The sequence below is a fragment of the Microcebus murinus genome, chromosome 6 (genome assembly GCF_040939455.1).
Source record: "Microcebus murinus isolate Inina chromosome 6, M.murinus_Inina_mat1.0, whole genome shotgun sequence".
NCBI classification, from domain to species: Eukaryota; Metazoa; Chordata; class Mammalia; order Primates; family Cheirogaleidae; genus Microcebus; species Microcebus murinus.
Genome location: NC_134109.1, coordinates 5,371,888 through 5,392,051, shown reverse-complemented (window position 1 = coordinate 5,392,051; position 20,164 = coordinate 5,371,888). Strand labels below are relative to the sequence as shown.

At 54.6% G+C, this 20,164-nt stretch overlaps 1 protein-coding gene across 1 annotated transcript; it reads right to left on the bottom strand.

The window, feature by feature from the left end:
- Positions 1-8,002: 8,002 nt before the first annotated feature.
- On the bottom strand, positions 8,003-12,067 carry RTL1 (retrotransposon Gag like 1). Its single transcript, XM_012746411.3, has one exon. The coding sequence runs from the start codon at positions 12,065-12,067 to the stop codon at positions 8,003-8,005; it is 4,065 nt and encodes a 1,354-aa protein (XP_012601865.1).
- Positions 12,068-20,164: the final 8,097 nt, after the last annotated feature.

Sequence of the window (20,164 nt, the reverse complement as noted above, 5' to 3'; positions counted from 1 at the left end):
TTGTCTCTTTCCCTGCTGTATCACACTGGGCCCTTCCCTTTTTCTGTTACACTAAGTCCTTTCTCCTATGTGTCACACTGAGACCCTCCCCCTCCCATGTGTCACACTGAGCCCCTCCACACACCTGTTACATGGAATGCTTCCCTCCTCCAGGGGACACACAGAGTGTCTCTCCACTTTGTCACACTGAGCTCCTCTTCCTCTCCAATGTCATGTGTGGCTCCTTTCCCCCCAAGAGCCCCTAATGTGTCAAAAAGAACCATTCCCCCTACCCATCTATCACCCTGAGCCCCCTCCTCACCTATATGTCGCTTAGTGCCCCTTCTACCCATGTGTCACACTGAGTCCCCTGAATGTGTCACATGGAGCCCTCTCCCCACCCATGTAAAACTGAGCCCCAGCCCTGTGTCACCCAGAGCCCTTCCACACAAATGTGTTGTCACTCAGAGCCTCACTGCTGTGTGATGTTGAGCCCCTCCCCACCCTTGTCACATGGAGCTCTTCCTCCGCCTGTGTTACACACAGAACCTTACCCATGTGTCACACAGAGCCCTGAACCCACCAGCGTATAACACTGAGCCACTCTTCCCATATGAGCCCTATTGGGCTCCTCCTCCACCCAGTGTCATCCCAAGGCCCCTCTCTTGTGTTACTCCAAGTCCCGCTCCTCCCACTTATCCCATAGAGACCCTCATCCCACCCAGGAGTTACGTGGAGCCCCTTTCCCCCTTATGTGACATGGAACCCCTCCTCGTACCCATGTGTCACACTTAGCTCCTTTCATGTGTCACATGTACATCTCCCCCATTTATGAGTCACAAGGAGCCCCTCCCCTACTAATTGTCACTCAAGCCCCCCTCATGTCATTCTAAGCCCCCCACTCTTGTGTCACAGAGAGCCCTTCCCCACACATGTGTCACACTGAGTCCTTCCCCACTCATGTGGTACAGAGCCACTCTCCTGTCATGTGTCACATGTAAGCCCACTTCCATCAGTGTTTCACACTGAGCCCCTGATACATCACACATAGGCTCTCCCCTCACACATGTGTCACACTGAGGGTCAGGTGTCACATGGAGCCTCTCCACCCAGGTATCACACAGGGCCTCTCACTCCTGTGTCACACTGCATCCTTGTCCCATTTTTGTGTCACGTGGAAATTCCCCTCCACCCATGTTTCATACCAAGCCCCTCCGCCATTCATGTGTCACACTGAGTCCCCCAATCTTGTGTCATACTGATCTTTCCTCTACTCATATGTCACTTGGAACCCCTCCCTCTTCACATGTGTCACACTGAGCCCCTTCTCCATCAGTGTGTCTTAAGGAGTTCCCCTCACTGTCATACTGAGTCCCTTCCCCATCCATATGTCACTCTGAGGCCCTCTTCGACTCATGTGTCACATGGAACATCTCCCCTTGCCCATGTGTCACACTACGACCCTCACCCACTTGTGACTTGAAGCCCCTCCCCATCCGCGTATCACACCGAGCCCTTGCCTACACATTTTAAACACTGAGCCCCTCTCATGTGTTACACTGAGCCCTTTTTCTACTCATGTGTCATGCCTGGCCCCCACACCTATGTCACACAGATCCTCTCTCCCCTCTTCCATGTGTCATACTGAGCTCCTCCCCCACTCATGCGTCTTATGGAGCTCCTCCTCCACCTGTGTCACTTGGAGCCCCTCCCTCCTGCCATGTGTCACCCTGTACCACACCCTCTCCACTCACAATTCATATTGACCCACCCCTAACCCAGCGTCACATGGAGCTTCCCATGTTTCACATCCAGCCCCTCATCATGTGTCACACTGAGCCCCTTTCTCTTTTTTTGTGTCACATGAAGCACAGGAAGCACCTCCTTCCACCCATGTGTCATATCAAGCTACTCCCCAGCTCATGTGTGACACTGGACCCCACTCATTTGTCACGCTGAGCCCCTCCTGTACTCATGGGTCACATGGAGCCCTCCCCTCATGTCCCTGAGCCCCTCTTCCACTCCACTCATGTGTCACTCTGAGCCCCTTTTCCATTCCTCTACCCTCCCCCCTTCCTCCCCTACTTCTCCTTAAGGCCTAGTGCCATACCCAGGAGGTTTCCCTCCATCTGCTCTTTCAGGGAATTTTATATTATTAAGTCATTATTCACAGGCATTGCCAGGCTGTGCATCTGCGTGAATGCATGCTGGTGGCGAGGACGGTTGGGGAGTGTAAGCAGGGCTGGCAGAGGGGCAAGGCAAATGTGTTGCTTGAGAAAGATGTTCCTACAAAGGAAAGTTTTTTTTTTTTTTTGCACAATTTTATTGAGATATAACCCACATACACATAATCTATCCATCAAAGTGCATAATTTGTTGGTTTTTAGTTTATTCACAGATATGTTCAACCATCATCCCCATAGCTTTTAGCTGTCACCCTCATCCTACATGCTCCCTCCAGCCCTAAGCGACCAAAAGTCCACTCTCTATCTCCAGGGAAGTCTTTAGTTCCTGCAGGACTCCGTGAACACTGCCTGGGCTGGCTGTCCCTTGCTGTCGCTGCTCTAACCAGCAGGCATCCCACCCGCCATTCAGTGCTTGCGCTACGCTTCCGGGAGGAGGGTCGCGGCCCGTAGTCAGTAGTTGGGGGGTGGGAACGGCTTCATACAGGAGTTGATTGCACAGTTATTCAGCTCCTATATGATGCCTTTCTTCATCCCCTTCAACCACACGCAGCCTCCGGACCCTCCTCTGCACCCTGGGCTGCCTGGGGACGTGTCCTCATGCTTGCTGCTGTCCCACCAGCCTCTTCCTGGCATGCTCTGTGGCCTCTTCTCTCTCCCACAGCTCTCCGAGTTCCTGGAGGGGAGGGCCTGGGGCTGGGCCATCTCTGAGGCCCCCTCTTTGGCAGGAAAGGCTACGCCCCTGGTGGGACACTCCCTGGCACTGGGCCCAGCGTCACCCTCTGCTTCGGCAGCCAATGACAGCCAGGCCGGAGTTGTCCAGCCCGCCCTGGGGCTTCTCCCACCGAGGGGCTGGGGCTGTGTCCCACAGAGAGCCCTCCGAGTGGACCCGGCTCACAGGCGGACGTGCGGACGTGGAGAGATGGTGCTCTTTGTTCCAGGAAAGAGGGGCAGGGCTTGGACAGAGCGGGGCTGACCCCTCCCAGTGCCCCAGGAGGAGGGTCTCCTTGAGGGGTCTCTGCCTCTATCCAGGACATTTTCATGACCAGGAGGCTGAGGCCCCTCACAGGCGGCTTCTTACTTTCTCGTTAAGCATTTCCCATCTTCCCAAAGATTTCTAACTTTGGGTCCCCTGGAAGCTTGCAGCAGGCACCCCTGTTCTTCCCCTATGCCAGTCCTGCCTAGGCTTGGTGCCCAAGGGCACTAGAACAGCAACATGAGCAGCTGGCAGAGAGGTGGCCCCTGGGCTATGGACCTCTGTCTCTTGCACCCCTACTAACTTAGGTCCCGTGCATGGCATGGCAGAGGTGACCTGCAGCAAACCCTTGTGACACTGGCATGATTAACCCCATTAACAAGCCACGACAGCCAGCCCGGGCACACACATCAGGCCAGGGGGAGGCCTTGCTTGCAGCATGAAACCATGAGAGAGGACAGAAGAGAGACTGTCCCCACTCCCCTGCCCTTCATAGCCCTCCTCCTTCCTCACCCCTACTCCCTCAAGCCCCCTTGCTCTCTCTACTTTTCCTTCTTGTACCTTTCCTGGTGTCAGGATGAACATGCTCGTCTTTGTTGAGCTCCAGAAGTGGACAGGGGTCCGGATGAAGGTTACCGTTGGGGTCTGAGATCACCTCTGATGGGTTTGGGGTGTGACGAGAGTGCCAGCCGGCCCAGCAGCGGGGCTCTAGCAGGCGGGCGGGGTCTGAGGGTGGAGGTGATGGTTTCTGCTTGTTGTCTTTCTCTTTCCCACTTTGGGAGCAGACTGTGGCCACCCAGGTAGGTGGAGAGGGGACCTCATGCGTCTTCTGTGGCCACGTTAGGAGCTAGCAAAGCTCTTACTTAGCACAGGGGCCTCTGTCGGGGGCCCATAGTCGGACCTCGGCCACTGCAGGAGGGCTGAGCAAATCCGGACCTTTGTGGTGAGTAGCCCCAGCTGCCTGGGGAGTGTGCACCGTTGCATGTTCCAGAAACAGGCCCAGTGGGCACCCGGCCTGGAGGCTGGAGTGCTGGGTGTCCCGTGGAGGTGAGAGGGAAGGGTGCTGGTGAGGGAAGGTGGGGAGGGAGGGGCGTTGGGAGGGAGGGTGGGGAGGGAGGGGCGTTGGGGAGGGAGGGTGGGGAGGGAGGGGTGCTGGTAAGGGAGGGACGCTGGGGAGGGAGGCTGGGGAGGGAGGGACGCTGGGGAGGGAGGCTGGGGAGGGAGGTTGACAGGCAGACCTCACCGGGCCAGAACTTGGGGCTCTCCTCCGGAGGGCGCTGGCTACCAGTGACCTGGGGCTGGGGGAGGGTGGGAAGTGGGCATCTGGTGGTGGCCTGTGGCCTGTGTGTCAGGAGCGGCCAGGCTGGGCAGCCTGTTGTTCAGAGTAACCAGATACTTGTCTTGAGTTTTCATCTTTTCTAGTGGTGGCCATGGTGTCATACTCAGCATGTCATTTATTGCTAACCTTAACCTTTTTTGTCTTTTCCCCCAGGAAAATAAAGGTTTGTATTGTGTTTTTGAAACTCTTTGTCAGTAATTCCCCTCTGGGGCAGGGGGCTGGCCTCTTTTTCTATAAACAGGGCTAAAGCCCTTCTGGCTGGATTGGAGGGGAGATCCAGTGAGGTGAGGACACTGGTGCGTGTGTGTGCGTGTGTGTCTGAATGCACACGTCTGCCTGTGTGCCTGGGGACAAACGTGCTCACCTTGGTACACGTGCGGATCCCACTGCAGGTCAGGCTGTTCGGTGGCAAACTCCGTTTGGTCGTAGCCCGTGAGCTCGTCCCGTTTGCCCTTTCCCCTTCCACGGCTCAGGGGGAAAGGGTGGCGGTCCTTGGAAGTCCTGGGCTGCAGGGCCACCATGCCATCCATCCATCCCACACCCACCCAGGGGGAGTCCCCATCAAGCAGGGACAGGGATTCGCCCTTGCATTCCTGCCTTTGGGCCCCCAAGGGCTGCCCGCAGGTGACCTTGCTGGGGGCCCTCCCATCACGACCCAGGCTCCACCCCAGGTTTGTCCATTTCAGGGGACTTGGGAGCCCCAGGAAGGATGTCGTCTGGGAACAGAGGGGATTTTAGGGACCAAGGACCACTAGAGATTGTGTCTTGTTGTTCTGGAAATTCCCCATCTGATGACGGGAAGATGGACAGCCATGACCTCGGGTCACACAGCCACACCCAGCTCACTAAGGAGGACACTGGAGTTCTTGCAGTGGCGGCCCTGGCCTTGAATCCGGCACCCTTTCTCGGGGCTGCTCTGAGAGTCAGAGTGTTGGGTGGACAGACAGACAGACATGGAGGCGTGAGTGGGGTAGCCATGAATGAGAGGGCAAAGACCACCAGGGAGGGACCTCGGTCCTGGCTCGGTCCCCGACTCCCCTGCAGCCCTTTCTGGGCCTTAACTTCCCAAGTTTATCCTGAATAGGTGACGTAGGAAGTCCACAGATGGGCAGTGGAGGATGGGGACTCTGTGTGTGGGCTGTGCCCAGCACTTTCTTCATAACTCACAGCAGCAGCCTCAATGGGTTTGAGTGACAGAGGAGGAAACTGAGGCTGGGAGGGGTCTTCCTGCAGCCAGTCGGTAGGGTGGGGCCATCTGTAACTTCCTTATGAGACAGGGAGAAGCCAGAGGTGCAGCCAAGCCCCTGCCTGTGAACCTGGGATCCTGACCATGATCTCTTGGTGCAGCCAGCAGGGGTAGAGTCCTCAGACAGGGGGTGGTGGGCAGCAGTCAGGTGCCCCTGGTGACTGTGAGGCATCATGAGCCTGGTTTGGGGAGGGCGTGGAGGGCACGTGGCCTTGGGCTCCTGGGGGTGTGGTCTGGGCGGGCTCCCTGTCTGTGCCCAGTGGTCCCGGTGCCTGAAGGGTGAGGAGCAGGAGTGGCCAGGCTGTCTGAGTGCTGCCCTCTGCCCTTCCACGTGGAAGGGGAGATACGGGCCACCCGGAGGGCTGGGCTTGTGAGGGAGATGGGGTCTCTCCAGTGCAGGGTAGTCAGGCCCCAGCAGAGCCCTGACCTTGGAACCTGAGATCTGCTGGTGGTCTCACGGTGCTGCCTTTGGGGGCAGATTCCCAGGCAGGGCAGAGAGGGCAGGCCCGGGGTCCCTGGCGCGTGAGGGCCCACGTGCACCGAGGCTCAGTATGACTCCTCTCCCAGCTGAGGTTCAAGGTCATGGCCAGAGCTGTCTACACTCTGCCTCCTTGCAGAGTTCCCAGTGTACCCCGGGAAGGCAGAGGCCGCTCCAGGATGGTGTGACCCATGGCCAGGCAGAGGAGGTCAGTGTGTGCTGACTGTGGAGGGCCTGAACCCAGAGAGAGTGGTGCCACCTCCCCTGCCTCCCTGACGCCCATGGGCCCTCCCTCCTCCCCAGGACAGCCATTTTGCCACTTTTAGGACAGTGTGACCCTCTGAAGTGGGGCCCAGGCCTTTTCCACTGGGGGTGGGGTGGTAGGGACTGCTAGAGGCCAGGGCTTGCAGACCCTCCAGACGGGGGGGGGGGCACAGACCACTCCTGCGCACCTCACTTCTCAGGTGACAAGAAGGCCCAGGGCAGAGGCAGGATTTGGATTTCTGGGCTCCCTTTTCTGGAACCCTCAGGAAGAGGAAGCTCCCAGTCCCTCCCTCCTCCCCCATGTACCCTGTGCACCTGCAGCCACCTTGAGCAGAAAGAAGGGCCAGAGTCCCGAAGGGGCCCTCCAGGAAGGAGGGCAAGAGGCCTCCTGCCTGTGTGCCCACCCCCACCCCTCCACATGCCCATCCCCCACCTGGCCCCTCCCTCCTGCCCCCACCCTACCTGTTCCCACCCCTGTCCACCCAGCCCCACCTTTTAGAACAAACCACAGAGTCAGATAATCTTTTATCTTGCTTTATTTTGGGGTAGAAAAAGGTTAGGGGTTGAGAAAGCCCTTGGGGGGGAGGGGTCTCCTCCCTGTGCAAAGCAGTGGTCTGGCCGGGCCTCTGGTGGCTGGCACAGTTCGCTCTCTCGGCCTCCCTCACGGCCTCTGGGCTCCTGCCCACCAGCAGTCAGTGTCGGGAGGGGCCCACCGTGTGCGGCTGCCCCTCCCGTGTCCCCTGAGTCTCGGGAGCCATCGAGGTGTGCAAGTCCGGTAAGTGGTCCTGGTACGTCGGACGCTCTGCGGAGCAGCCTTGTCCAGGTGAGGCCAGAGCTCAGGGACAGATGAAGTCAGCGTCCGTAGTGCGGGACCAGACGGTGGGGGTGGCTTGCATGTGGCAGGGAGGGCTGAGGGAGGCACCGCATGTGGGGGTGGGGGTGGGGGTGCGGGTGGGACTGGGGTGGGGGTGGGGGGCCGGGGAGCAGGAGCACCGGTGCTGGAGGTAGAAGAAGTCAGTGGAACACCCGAGGTCAGTGTCCCAGGATGGCACAGGGGCCGTGCCCCACTCCAGGGAGGGGGGTCTCTGGTACCCGCTTGCTTGGCTGCGTCCGCTGTGCCTGCTTCTCCATCTGGCCTTGGGTCATGGGGTCATTTCCCCCTCGTCACTGCCCTCTCCTCTCATAGATCTCACTCCCGGCCTCGGGCCTGGGACCTGGGGGATTAAGACAGGACTGTGTGGCCCTGAGCTGGCTCTGGGCCTCTGATGACTGGTTAGTCCGTTAGTTAGCACAGATGACATTGCTGGTTGATGAGTTGAAGAAACTTCAGCCCTTCACAAGTGGGTTCTGCTTGGGTCGGAAGCAGCAGGATGGGGCTCGGGGTCTGAGCGAAGCAGGCTGAGGCTCAGGGAGGGCAGGAGGCTCTGGGCAGTGCTGGGGCCAGAGGAGGAGGCGCCTCCTGGCTGGAGAGGAGGAGGCGCTTTTAGTCAAGGTCCATGTCTTTGTCATCTTCGTCCAGCTCCTGCAGCTGGGCCTTTTAGTCAAGGTCCATGTCTTCGTCATCTTCGTCCAGCTCCTGCAGCTGGGCCTCTTCCCTGGGCTGTTCCCAGGTGGGCACGGGCAGGGCCTGTGTGCAGATCAGGGTCAGGAAGCGGCTCAGGGCCCTGATGGCCTGCTCCCGGCTGAGCAGGTGCACCTGGCCGTCAGCTCTGTGGATGTAGAGCAGGCGGGTGTTGAGGAAGTCAAGGACTTCCGGGTCCATCAGATTGCGTGGGCGGGACGGGAGGGCTACAGCTGTGTCACTGGGCAGGGCCTCCTGCACGTCGTTGTCCTGCTCGTCCTGCGAGGTGTCTTGCAGGCCGTCATGCAGGCCACACTGACGGTAACGTTGCAGGTCGTCTTGCAGGGCTTCTCGCAAGACGACATCCTCATCACCGACGACGTGCAGCTCCAAGTACCGGTTCTCACGTGGGGCAGCATAGCTGCCCCCTTGGGGAGTGACTCTGACACCGAAACACTCACACAGCGCCAGCCAGAAGCCAGGCGTGAACTGCAGGGCTCGCTGGGTCTCGGGGAGCAGTGCGTTCCGCTGGCATCGGCTAGGGCCCAGGAACAGCTCGGCCAGCTCCCGGGCCGGGACGGCGTTCGCGCCCACGACGGGGGGCATCCGGGTGAGCAGCTGAGCGACGGCTGTCGTGATGCCGCTGCCCGAGAGGAGGGACGAGTCCAGGAAGAGCCGCAGGGAGCGCCGTGGTTGGGGCCGGGCCACCTGCATGGTGGGTGCCGGCGGCAGGGACAGGCGCTGCCGCGCCCTCAGCAGCACGAGGAGTGCCGCCAGGGCCAGCACGTTCTTCCAGTATAGGAGGCCGCGGAAGAAATGCAGGATGACGGCCCTGATCTGGGCCGTGCTGAAGTGGGCGAGGAAGCTGCTGAGTATCTGGTCGATGGGCACCATAGCCAGTAGCTCCTGCAGGAGGGCCTGCTCACTGGGCTCGTCCTGGTCCTCATTTTCCTCCTCCTCCCCGGATTCTGTTGACTGGCCCCCAGGCGAGCCCCTCGTGGCCAAGAGCTGGCACGGTCTCCTCCGGAAGGCTCTGCGCCTGCAGTGTCCCACTGGCGGCAGAGGCCGGCCACCGTCTTGCTCTGGCAGCTCCATGACATCGAAGTTGAAGCGTGAGAAGAAGACAACCCAATGCCCGGGGAGAAGTACGGTGAGCCTGTCATTATTCAGAGAGGCAAGATCCTCTATGTTGAGAAGGATCATGATGGGCTCCTCGGTGTTCTCCAGGTAGCGGCACCACACCTTGAAGGCAGCCCGGATTGGAAGAATCTTCATTTCCAGCTGAGAGTATTCCATCTCAGTCTGGGAGATAGCTCGGGAGTAGAATGCGCAGGAGACCCTCTTGCCCGTCTGGTCGTCTATCTGGATCAGGGAGGCATACAGAGTCATCCTGGAGATGCCCGTTTCCAAGTAGAAGGGGTTCTGGGGCTTGGGGTGGTAGAGAAGGGGCGCCTTGCGGAAAGCCCGCTTCAGGCATTCGAAGGCCTCCTGCTCCTCGTCTCCCCAGTAGAACTCCTGGCTGCTCAGCAGCTGCCGCACCAGCGGCTCGGTGATGATGGCGAAGCGCTCCACGAAGTGCCGGTAGGGGGAGACGAGCTCCATTAGGGTTTGCAGGGTCTTCCTAGAGCGGGGAATGGGGTGCCCTGTTATGAGGTCTATGACGCTCTTGTTTATCTTCACCCCTTTGGGGGTCATGACGAACCCCAGGAATTCCGCGGTCTGCCGGTGGAACTGGCTCTTGTCCAGGGAGCAGTAGACCCTGTGGCGCCGGAAGCGGACCAGGACCTGGCGGACGTGTTGCAGGTGTTCCTCCTGGTACATTGAGTAGACCAGGACTTCCTGGCCGTACGAGAGCACACAGAGGCCTAGTATGTCCTTGAGGATAAAGTGAATCACGCTCTGAGGGATGATAGGCTCTGGGGACACCGCAAAGGGCCGGTGGCGCTTCACTTCTTCAAGGTCCATGCCGAACGCCGCTTTCCATACCTCTTCCGTTGGGTTCGTGCTTGCGGTTTCCTCCACGATGGTCCCACGCAGCTCCAGTCTTGTGAACCAGGTGGCTCCGTGTAACTGGTCAAACAGTTCCGGAATCATCTGCACGTGGTCCTGTTTGTTGGTCAGCATGTCCTGCCGACCCCAGTAGTTGTTCTCTGGCCTGGCGCTTTCTTGCATCCTGGCACCCACAGGTTCCCAAGGTGCAGTCGAGGAACATTCGTAGAAGGTCTCGCTGTGATCACTGTCTCCAGCCTGCTGAAGCTCAGAGGGCTCTGATTCAGAAAGATCATCGGATCCGTCTGAGCTTGGCTGGTCGGAAGTCTCCTCATCTGCTTCCTTCGGGTTGAACACGTCGGCCAGGTCTGAATACGGGTGTGGCAGTCCGGGTAGCAGGCTCATGCTGTGTCGTTCCAGGGCGATGCATGGGGGCGGCGGGCGGAAGCAGTTCTTCAGGCAGTAGGGAGAGTGGAAGGTGCAGCGGCCTTTGATCCAGTCGACTTCGGGGGCATGGACTCGGAGCCAGCGGATGCCTAGGACCACGGAGAAGTTAGGTGAAGGTACGATGTCAAATTCGATGGACTCCTGGTGGTTCTGGTGAATGCACACCAGGGGTTCGGTGTAGAGCCAGACGGGCTCGTCGCCGATCAGTGAGCCGTCCACAGACTGGACCGACTGTGGGTAGGGCTTCTCGTAAAGCTCAACGTAGTGCTCTTGGGCAAACTTCTCATCCATGAAGTTGCCGTCTGCTCCTGAGTCGACCAGGGCCTGGACCGCGACGCTGTGGTAGGGGTTCACCCTCACCATGAGCAGCAGGAAGAGATGGGCGCGGTTGATGGCCGGGTGGACTTCGCTGGGCAGCCAGCTGCTGACCATCCACCTCTCTGGAGCAGGTGAGTCAATCCAGGTCAGATTCCGTGGGCGGGCCTCCAGGGGCAGCCTGAGTATTGCTCTTCTCTCTGCCACTTTTTCTTCTATTTGCAGGATGAGCACAATCAGACTCTCCAGGGAATCCGGCTGAGGGACCCGAAATAGATAGTGCCTGATCTCCTCCTTGAGCCCCTGGCACAGGTGGGCCTGCAGGACTTCATCTGGCCAGCCCAGGGTGGGTACCAGGCTCCGGAACTCATTGATGTACTCGGAGGCAGAGCGATTGCCCTGCCTGATATTGAACATGGCCTCTTCTGCCACACGCAGCGTCTGACGGTACTCGAACACCTCTGACATGGCCTCCAGGAAGGCTGGGAAGTCTCCCATTAGGGGGCTGTTCTCCCGCAGCAGAGCTTTGGCCCACTCTAAGGCCAAGCCAGAGAGGTGGCTGATGACATACCCAACTCTTAGGTGGTCGCTATAGAACATTCTTGGGTAGCTTTGTAAGGTCAGCTGGCAGAGCACGATGAACTCGTGGAATTCTCTGCGATCGCCAGAGAAATTTTTTGGGGTGGGCAGTCGGCCCGCGTCGATCCCTCTCACCAAGATCTCTTCTGCCACCCTCTGTTGCTCCTGGAGGTCTTGCATGCGCAGGAACAGCGAGATGATGGACCTCATCGTGGCCATGGTCTCCGCGGGGGAGCTCTCCGTCTGGCTGCCATCTTCTTCAGGGTTCTCCTCGCTTCTCGGTTTGTTCAGGTCAGTGTCAGCCTCCTGTACCTGCTGGGCTCCAGAGGGGTTTACTGACGCTTCTTTCTTCCCATCAGATGCTTCACTGAGTGGATCCTCCACTGCCTGGCGTGAACCATTGCATGACTCCTCCATGTCTTGGAGTAGGTCATTGGGTGGATCCTCTATTTCCTTACGTGGGCCACTGGATGGCTCCTCCATGTCTTGGAGTAGATCAGTGGGCAGCTCTTCCCCCTCCTGCAGTGAGCCCTTGGGCGGCTCCTCTCTTCCCGGGGCTGGGTGCCCGCCTGGCCCTGCCGCTTCCTGCACTCCGCTGCCAGATGCCTGCTCGGTGGTGTTGGATGAGCCCTCGGAGGACTCCATTTGTTTTGATGATGGATTCTTATGCTCCATCATCGTCTCAAATGAGTCTTCAGAGGGTTCTATCATTTCGTCGGTTGGAAGGGAGTGTTTTCTGAAGACTGGTAAGGTTGGGATGCGTCCAGTCAGCAACTGGGACGGTGGCGATCAGAACCTGGTGGGGACAGGGAGGGGCGGGGAGTAAAGGAAGCAGTTTAGGGTCTCAAAGGTGTCAGGGTCAAGTTCTCAAGGAACCAAGTCAGAGGCCCAACTAAGCAGGACAGAGAGAAACTGGGGAAAGCCTTCTTGTGTCCAACCCAGCCTCCTCGGTGGGTCACTTGGGGTGTCCCCAGGGAGGGAATATCTGTCCACCCCTGACCTGCCCCCTAGGCTTAGTCTGCCTGCCTGGCTTGTCTACTCCCTCTGTGGATGTGAGAAATTCACAGCCCATAAATTTGTGGAGTGACCGTCCCAGAGCGGCTACCGTGGCAGCAGGCACCTGGCAGTGTGTGCAGGTGGCCCCGTTTCACCCTGGCAGCTGCGCCTGCTCAATCCTCCCTCCCTGCTTCGGTCACTCAAATCACAGAGGTCATGTCCCAGCGCCACCCAAAGCCATCCCTGGCAGGCTCTGCGCTCTGGAGCCAGCCCAGCCTCAGCGGTTGTGGAGGCAGGAATCTCCAGCAAACATGCCCACTGTCTCAGAAGGTCAGTGGGAGAGGAGAAATGGGGCACGTGGCTACTGTCCTGCCAGTCGGGTCAGTGGCCCCAAATAGCTCTTATTTCCTTCCCCAGGCTCAAAGCTGAGATTTCAGGGGTGCGCGCAGAGGTCTGAGTTCTGCTATTTTTTATTTTTATTTTTTCCATCAAATTTATAAAATACCTACTATGTGCCGGATACTGGCACATTGGTTACTTGATTACAACTCAGACTTTTTGTGGATTTCTCTTTCTCGATTTGATCTCCTTCCAGTGACTGCTCTGTTCTCCCCAGCTCTGAGCTGTTGAGGAGTTGATCACCCAACCTCCCTGTCCTCCTAAAACCTTCCCTGTCCCAGGGTTAGCCCTTTGTGAGGCATCTGGAAGGTCACAGCTCTGGCCTCAATTCCACCCGTGGGACCTCGTCTTCCAGAGACCCCTTCCCTACTCAAATGGGGCTGGTCTCCTCATTCTGGCACTGGCCCTTCTCTCTGTCGTGGGTTGGTTCCCCCGCAACGCAGAGGGTGTCTATCTAGTAGAGTTGGGACATTGGGAGGGGTGGTGGTGGGGGGGGAGGAGGACATGGGATATCTTTGGAATCTGATTGTCCTGGTGTGGATTTTTGAAAACCTAGTGGTTGGCGGTTTTGGTGGAATGAGACTGCATTTAAATAAATGTCATCAATGGGGTTATTTCCACATTTCTTCTCTGCTGGGCCAGAGAAAACTGAGCTTTGATTATATAATAGATCAGGTGTATAGTTACTGTTCTTTATAAATTTAACACCTCTTTTGTTACTTCTCAGTTTTCTTCTTAGCCACTGGGCCGATCTATTACAAAAACATGCATTCCCTCATTCTCTTCATTGGCTAAAGTCCAGACTTTCCAACAGGATACAAAATTCTGATCTGCTGTTTCTCAAAATTAAGCACATTCTTGTTAGCGTGACACTTAAATTTGATCATGTCATCCCTCTGATTAAAGCCTTTCACTGTTTATTTACTGTCTGCAATATAAAATCCAAACCTCTTAGCATAAACATACCTGACATGTAAACTCACTAAAACCATTCTCTGGCTACAATATAAAGGCTTTACCATAATATAAAATTCTTATTATGTCATTACTGAAGGTAGAGGAGTAATTTTAGCACGATATACCAATTAGGTAAAATTATCATCATCATCATCATCATCATCATCATCATCATCATGACAGCAACATATACATACTACATTGCATAAATTAACTCATTTCTTCTTCATAAAAATCCTCTAGGGTATGTATTATTATTGCAAAATTATAAATCTCTAATATAAAATTCTAATTGAAATACAAAATCTAACTAAGTAATTCATCTGCAGACTCATTTATCAGAAATAAAAATCTCAGTATGTCTCTCACAACTCTTTATTGGCTAAAATTTAAATTTTTTAGTAAGATGATTTAAAAACTAGATTATGTACCTTCTTAATATGAAGTCTATACTTCTTAATGTATTTATAAATTTGATCACGTAAATGATTAAATCCTTTAACTTTCCTGCCTTCAACCTAAAATCTAATATCCTTGTCATATTATAAAAACCTTAATTCTCCTTAATATCAAAGTTTAAATTTTTAGCGAGATGAATAAAAGCTATCCCATAATTTCTCTATTTAAAGCGCACAGAGTTTTCTTTTTATTGCCTATGATATAAAGTCCCAACCACTTAGCATAAAATAAAAATTTTCACTGTCTAACTTATTTGCCAAACTGATCAATACAAAACCCAAAATCTCACCAGGCCACTCCTAAAACCCTTTATTGGTTTAATTCCAAACCTTTTAGCATGATATAAGAGTTTTGACCATGTCACTCCTCAAAATAAAAGGTCACATTTCCTTGCAAGACTTTGCTCTTATAAGTACTGCTTAAAGCTTTATAATATCTCCTGGCCACCTATGAGATAAAGTCTAAACTTAGACTTTAAAATAATACATTTCACCATATAATTTCTCTGCCTACTGCTCTACCCAATGCAAAAATTCCATCATGTCATTCTCTTAAAATCTCTTAATGGCTGAAATCCAAATTCCTTAGCATGGTATAAAAATGTGATCCTGTCATTCCTCAAAATAGTGTCCCAACTTTTTAGCATGCTGTGTAAATTTAATCATATAACTGTTCTTTGTAAGACCTGCCCTGTCTATAAATGGTCCAGCTCCTTAGCATCAAGTGCAGACTGGGGGTCTTGATGCCAAAGGGGCTTCCCACTGAGATGTGGTCAACACTTACTATCTGGTGCATCAAATCCAGATACTTTAGCGTAAAATAGAGATAGAACTCTCATCAATTCACTCCTTAAAACCCTTTATTGGCTAAAATCCAAATGGCTCTGCATGAGGATTCAAACATGAGATCATCCCCCTCCTCTATATGGAACATTCTAGAACACTCGAATGCCTTCACTTCTCACATAAAATCACATCTCCTTAGCATGTTATGAAAATCTGATCATATATGATCTTTTCCACAAAGACCCACTTTTTAAACTATGCCAAAATGTGCAAGTTTGAACATGTAACTTCTCAACTTGAAACTTTTGGAAGTTTCTTCATTGCCTGTACTATCTTTTCTCAACTATTTAATATAAAGTACCAGCATTTTACCATGTAATTTATCTTCAGGCTGGTCTATAAAACCCCCCAAATATCACCCTGTCACTGCTTTAAGTCCTCTGTTGGCTTAAATCCAAACTTACTAGCATGACATAAAAATTTGATCATGTCATCCCTTAAAATAAAATTCACACTTTCTAGCACAATATATAAAATTCGATCTTGTAACTCCACCTTAAAATCTTATGATGTCTCTTAATTAGTAATGGACTAACAGTCCAAATTCTTGGCACAAAATGTGAATTTTATTTTGTAATTTCACTGCATACTATTTATCAAACATGCAAAAAAAAAAAAAACCTCACCAGGTAACTCTGTTAGAACATTTTATTGGCTAAATCGAATTCCCAGGCACGTGCAAAAATTTGACTATGTCAGAACCTCAAAATAAACCCCAAATTTCTTTGCGTATTCACAATGTTGATCCTGTAACTCCTCCGATTAAAATCTTTCAACTTCAGTGTCAACGTTAATCAAATCTCCTTGCAATGCTCTGCAAATTGGACTTTGGTACTCCCTCAACGTAGGAAGTCGAAATGTTCGAGTATCACCCTTAAATTTGTGGCCGTTACTTTCCTATTTACAGTTTTCAACATTTCCATGTTGCTTGTAATATGAGTCCAAAGCTGTTAGCCATAAAATATATTTTATCATGTTTTTCTGCAGATTTATCTCTCACAAGCAAAAATATCTCCATCACATTTCTTAAAACCCTCTGGCGAAAATCCAAACTCCTTAGAGTGATATAAAATTTTGATCCTGTCACCCTTCAAAATGAAGTCCAGATTTCTTCCCATGAAACCCAAATCTAGTCATGAAATTCCCTCTTACAATCTTTTAACGTGGTTTCATCACTAACAAAAAGTCTCGACATCTTAGCACGGCACCCAAGTGGAATCACAGCATTCTCAACTTCAAGCCTTTCAAATTTCATGTCCATAACATAAAATCTAAATGCCTGAGCATGAAATGAAATTTAGACCAAGTATTTGTCATGCCGAACATCTTTAGTTTGCTCTTCGTTACGATAGAAAAGGTTATAAAACTTAAGTTCTCTTGCATAAAACCAAAATTCTTGACCATCTACATTTCAGTCCCTCTTTCCTCTTTGTATTTCCCTTTAGAAAGACCGAGTTTCTCATTCCCTGACCCCAAATACATCTCAATTTTATTGTCCCTGTAGGGATCTTTGTATTTTTTAAAATCAAGTCTCTCTGTCCGTAATTCATTAATTCCTACAGCAGTCTGTCCTGATTCTTTTTTCGGGCCAGGCACCATACTAGGTCCCCTATGGAAAGAAACCACTCAGCGCTACCTCACGGGCCAGCGAGGGGACGAGGCCCACACCCCCCAAGGTGAGCCAGGGGTCTCGGGGGTCAGGTGCACCTGGGGAGCGTCTCATGGAGGCTCAGCTCAGACGCGTGCCCCCTGGGAGGGCCTGGGCACCACTGGAGCCTCTGCGGGTGGGTCCCTGCGCTCCTTGCTTTAGGTGGTCATGAGGGTCCCGCCTGGCCCCCGCCCGCCGCAGCCTGGGCCCTGCCTCTTCTCTGGGCTCTGCAGAAGTAATATTCTCAGTCCTACAAATGTTGCTCTCAAACCTCATGGTAATTTAAGAAATATCTACTGCTTTGAGAATTCCCACCTTATCAAAAAAAAAAAAAAAAAAAAAAAGAAAAGAAAAAAAAAAAGAATAAACCAGGATTTAGCCTGGTTTGGGGTCAGAACTGCCCTTGAGGCCTTTGAGAGGGACCCTCTTCCCCCCAACATCCAGAGACAGACACCCCGGCCTCACCACCTTCCGTGCCCTGAGCCTCGGCCGGGTCAGCTCCTTGACTGCCTCTGAGCAAGTGGCCCATTGGGTCGGGGCTGCCAACGTGTGTCTATGAAGGGTTGGGTGTGGGGGGGGGCGGGGGGGCAAATCCCTCCACGAATACCTCTCCCTGTCAGCTCCCTGTACAGTAAAGGAAATCTGATTTTAAAAATAGAGCCTGGAAGAGGAGATGAGAGGATATTTAGGAGCGGAGTTGAGCCTAGGGCGGGGGCCAGGGGGTGGAAGAATTCGGGGAGAGGTGAGGTCGGGGCAGGGGTGAGAGGCGCAAGGAGCCGAGGAGCAAGGTGAAGACGGGAGACGGGGGCACATGAGGACGGAGAGGGCTGCCAGGGTGGGAGTCAGAGGAAGACCCCGTCTGCCTTGGCCTTGCTGTAGGTGACACTCAGAGCCCCCTGGGGTTGAGAGACTCGGCGCCAGGCCTTGGGGGCTAAGAGGCCTGGAGATGGATACGTCCCCCTGGGCTCCCTCCGCCTGGCCGCGGGATGTGGTGGGAGTGAAGGCAGCACTGTGGGGTGGGCACGCAGGGGCCCTGGGAAGCCACAGGTTGTGGTTAAGTACTTATTTTGCTGGACTCATGTCAAAGTCAGGACGTGTCCTTGGCGGCCTAAGTCTTGGGACCCTTCTTGGCTTCCCTGGGATGGACGAGTGGCCCGGACGGGCTGCTCTTCTCACTCTGCTTGCTGGTGGGGACCAGGGAGGGATGACGAGGCTCCCAGGGGTTTCCAGAGGGTCCCACCAAGACCTTGGGTTGGGCCCTAGTGTCCCAGCGGGCCGCAGTCTGCAGGGGCTGCTGGCCTGGCGCTGCTCATGTGGGGGACCCTCCCCCTGGGATCCTGCTGTGCCCACCCGGTCCCTGACTTGTGGCTAAGGACGCCCTGGGCCACACAGGTGGGAGACCCTTTGCCTCTTGGCCTGGAGCAGCCCAGTCTCAGTCACTTCCCTCTCTTCCCTGTGGCCCAGGTGGAGGTCCCAGATCGTCACTGTAGTGATGGGGAAACTGAGTGCAGCCAGTCATGGTAGAGCTGGGCTGTCCCCAGGGCTTCTCCTCTAATCCCAAACCACCCGGCAAGGCGGGGGCGTCCTGGAGAGGGACCCCCACGCCTCACCTCCCCAAGCCATGGAGGTGAAGGCCAGCGCCCTGCCCACAGTGTTCCCTGCTGCGTCCCTGCCCTCTGCACTTGACTGGCAGCTCTAGGGGCAGCTGGCTGCCTCTGCTCTGCCCAGAATAACCCTGGGAGGGAGGGGAGTTATTTGCCTGCGGGAGGGGCTGCGAGGGGGTCACGGCCTGTGTCCCGCTTCTCTGGACTGCCCAAATCGGCGGGGCCAATCAGCTGCTCCTGAGGCCGCTCTTGCCTTTCAAGGCAAGTGGGCAGGGACGGGGCCTGCGCCAGCTTCTCAGCCTGGACGGGCACGAACCTTCCATGTGACTGTCCTCTCCTGGGCCCTCAGTTTCCCCATGTCTGCCAGGAGGGCTCGGGTGGTGGTCTTCTCGCTTTGCTCCTAGAGCTCAGGGGTTCCTGAGAGGTGCCAGAGGGGAGCCCCTGGGGAACGGAGGCGAGGGGAAGGGCTGGCCACCCCTGCCTCCGTCCCACCAGCTGCTCCTTTAAATTGGGGTCCTCACATTATTTTGTTTAAACAGCAGTCCCCACATCAAAGCAATGTTCGAAAGCCAGACAACATGGCTTCTCCTGTGGTTTGTCTCGATTTTGCAGTCTGGGCCGGGAGGGGGCTCAGTGGGGACTCCCTCCCTCTTGCCTGGAGTTCTCTTGGCTGCAGGGACAAGCCCAGGAGGCCGCAGGCCTAGGGCTGTGGCAATTCTTGGAGGCAATTCTTGAAGGTGGGGGCTTCAAGGCCCTTGGGGCTGGTGGCACGAGGGCCAGATTGGGGGACAGAGGCTGGCAAACCCTACTGAGCCTCAGTTTACCCACTTACTAAGTGGAAGGAGCACCTCCTTCCACTTAGTAAGTGGGGAGACGGGTGCGTCAAGCCCTTTGGAAACTGTGAAATGCTACGAACAAGTAAGGGATTGTTCCTGTCATTAGGACTGTGATTATTACTTCCAGAACACCCACTATAATTGTAGCGGTCAGGATCCAGACAGCATTTCACGCATGGTGTCAACTTTAATTTTCCCATTAACCCTGTGCGGGGACAGCGCCCTGCTTTGAAAGTGAGTTAACTAGAGCCCAGAGGGGTGAGGTGGCCGTAATTGTCTGTGGCCACCAGACACCCCGGGGGGAGCGGCCAGTGACCAGACCAGCGAGGGGTGGGCGTGTACGTGGCCCAGACGGGGGCAGTCAGAATTTATTTATTAAAATTGACATCATTCACGTGCCTGCCTCTGTGTCAGGGACGATCCTAGCTCCTCAGCCCTGACACTGGCTTTGTTCCTGACCTTGCCAGATGAGAATGTTCCCCTTTTACAGAATAAAATTGAGATTTTGAAGGCTCAGTGCTGGCGTGAGGCCCCCCAGGGTGGGGAGGGGCAGAGGCGGGTTTCTCCTCCTTGCCCTGCCAGACGTGCAGGGTGGGGTGGGCAGTTGCCACTTGGGGACCTGGAGGGACCTTCGCTCCACGGCGTTGATATGGTCAGCCTCGTGGCCGCCATCTCCCCAAAAGGCTCATGCTGTCATTCCCAACTCACTTTGGCTTATTTGGTGCCAGGAAGGGACAGGACAGCTAGCCCAGGACCTGCTAATTAATTATAGCTGCTTAAGTATTCAGATGGGGGCATTGAGTACCCCCTGCCATGCATGGCTTCTTCTCACAGACAAACGAGCCCTTTAACCTTTCTTGCAGAGCACCAGCCCAGACACCCCACGCCCCGCCAGGTCCCCCCCAGGGCGAGGCCAGCATGGGACCCCTGCCCACGTCTTACCTTGGCCGCGGGCGTCCAAGTAGATCTCCTGTCCCGTTCGACGTGGACCTCGCTGCTTCCTAAAAAGTTAGGGACTACATTTATTTCCTTCATTGTGAAGGTTCCTTGTTTTTGACACAAGT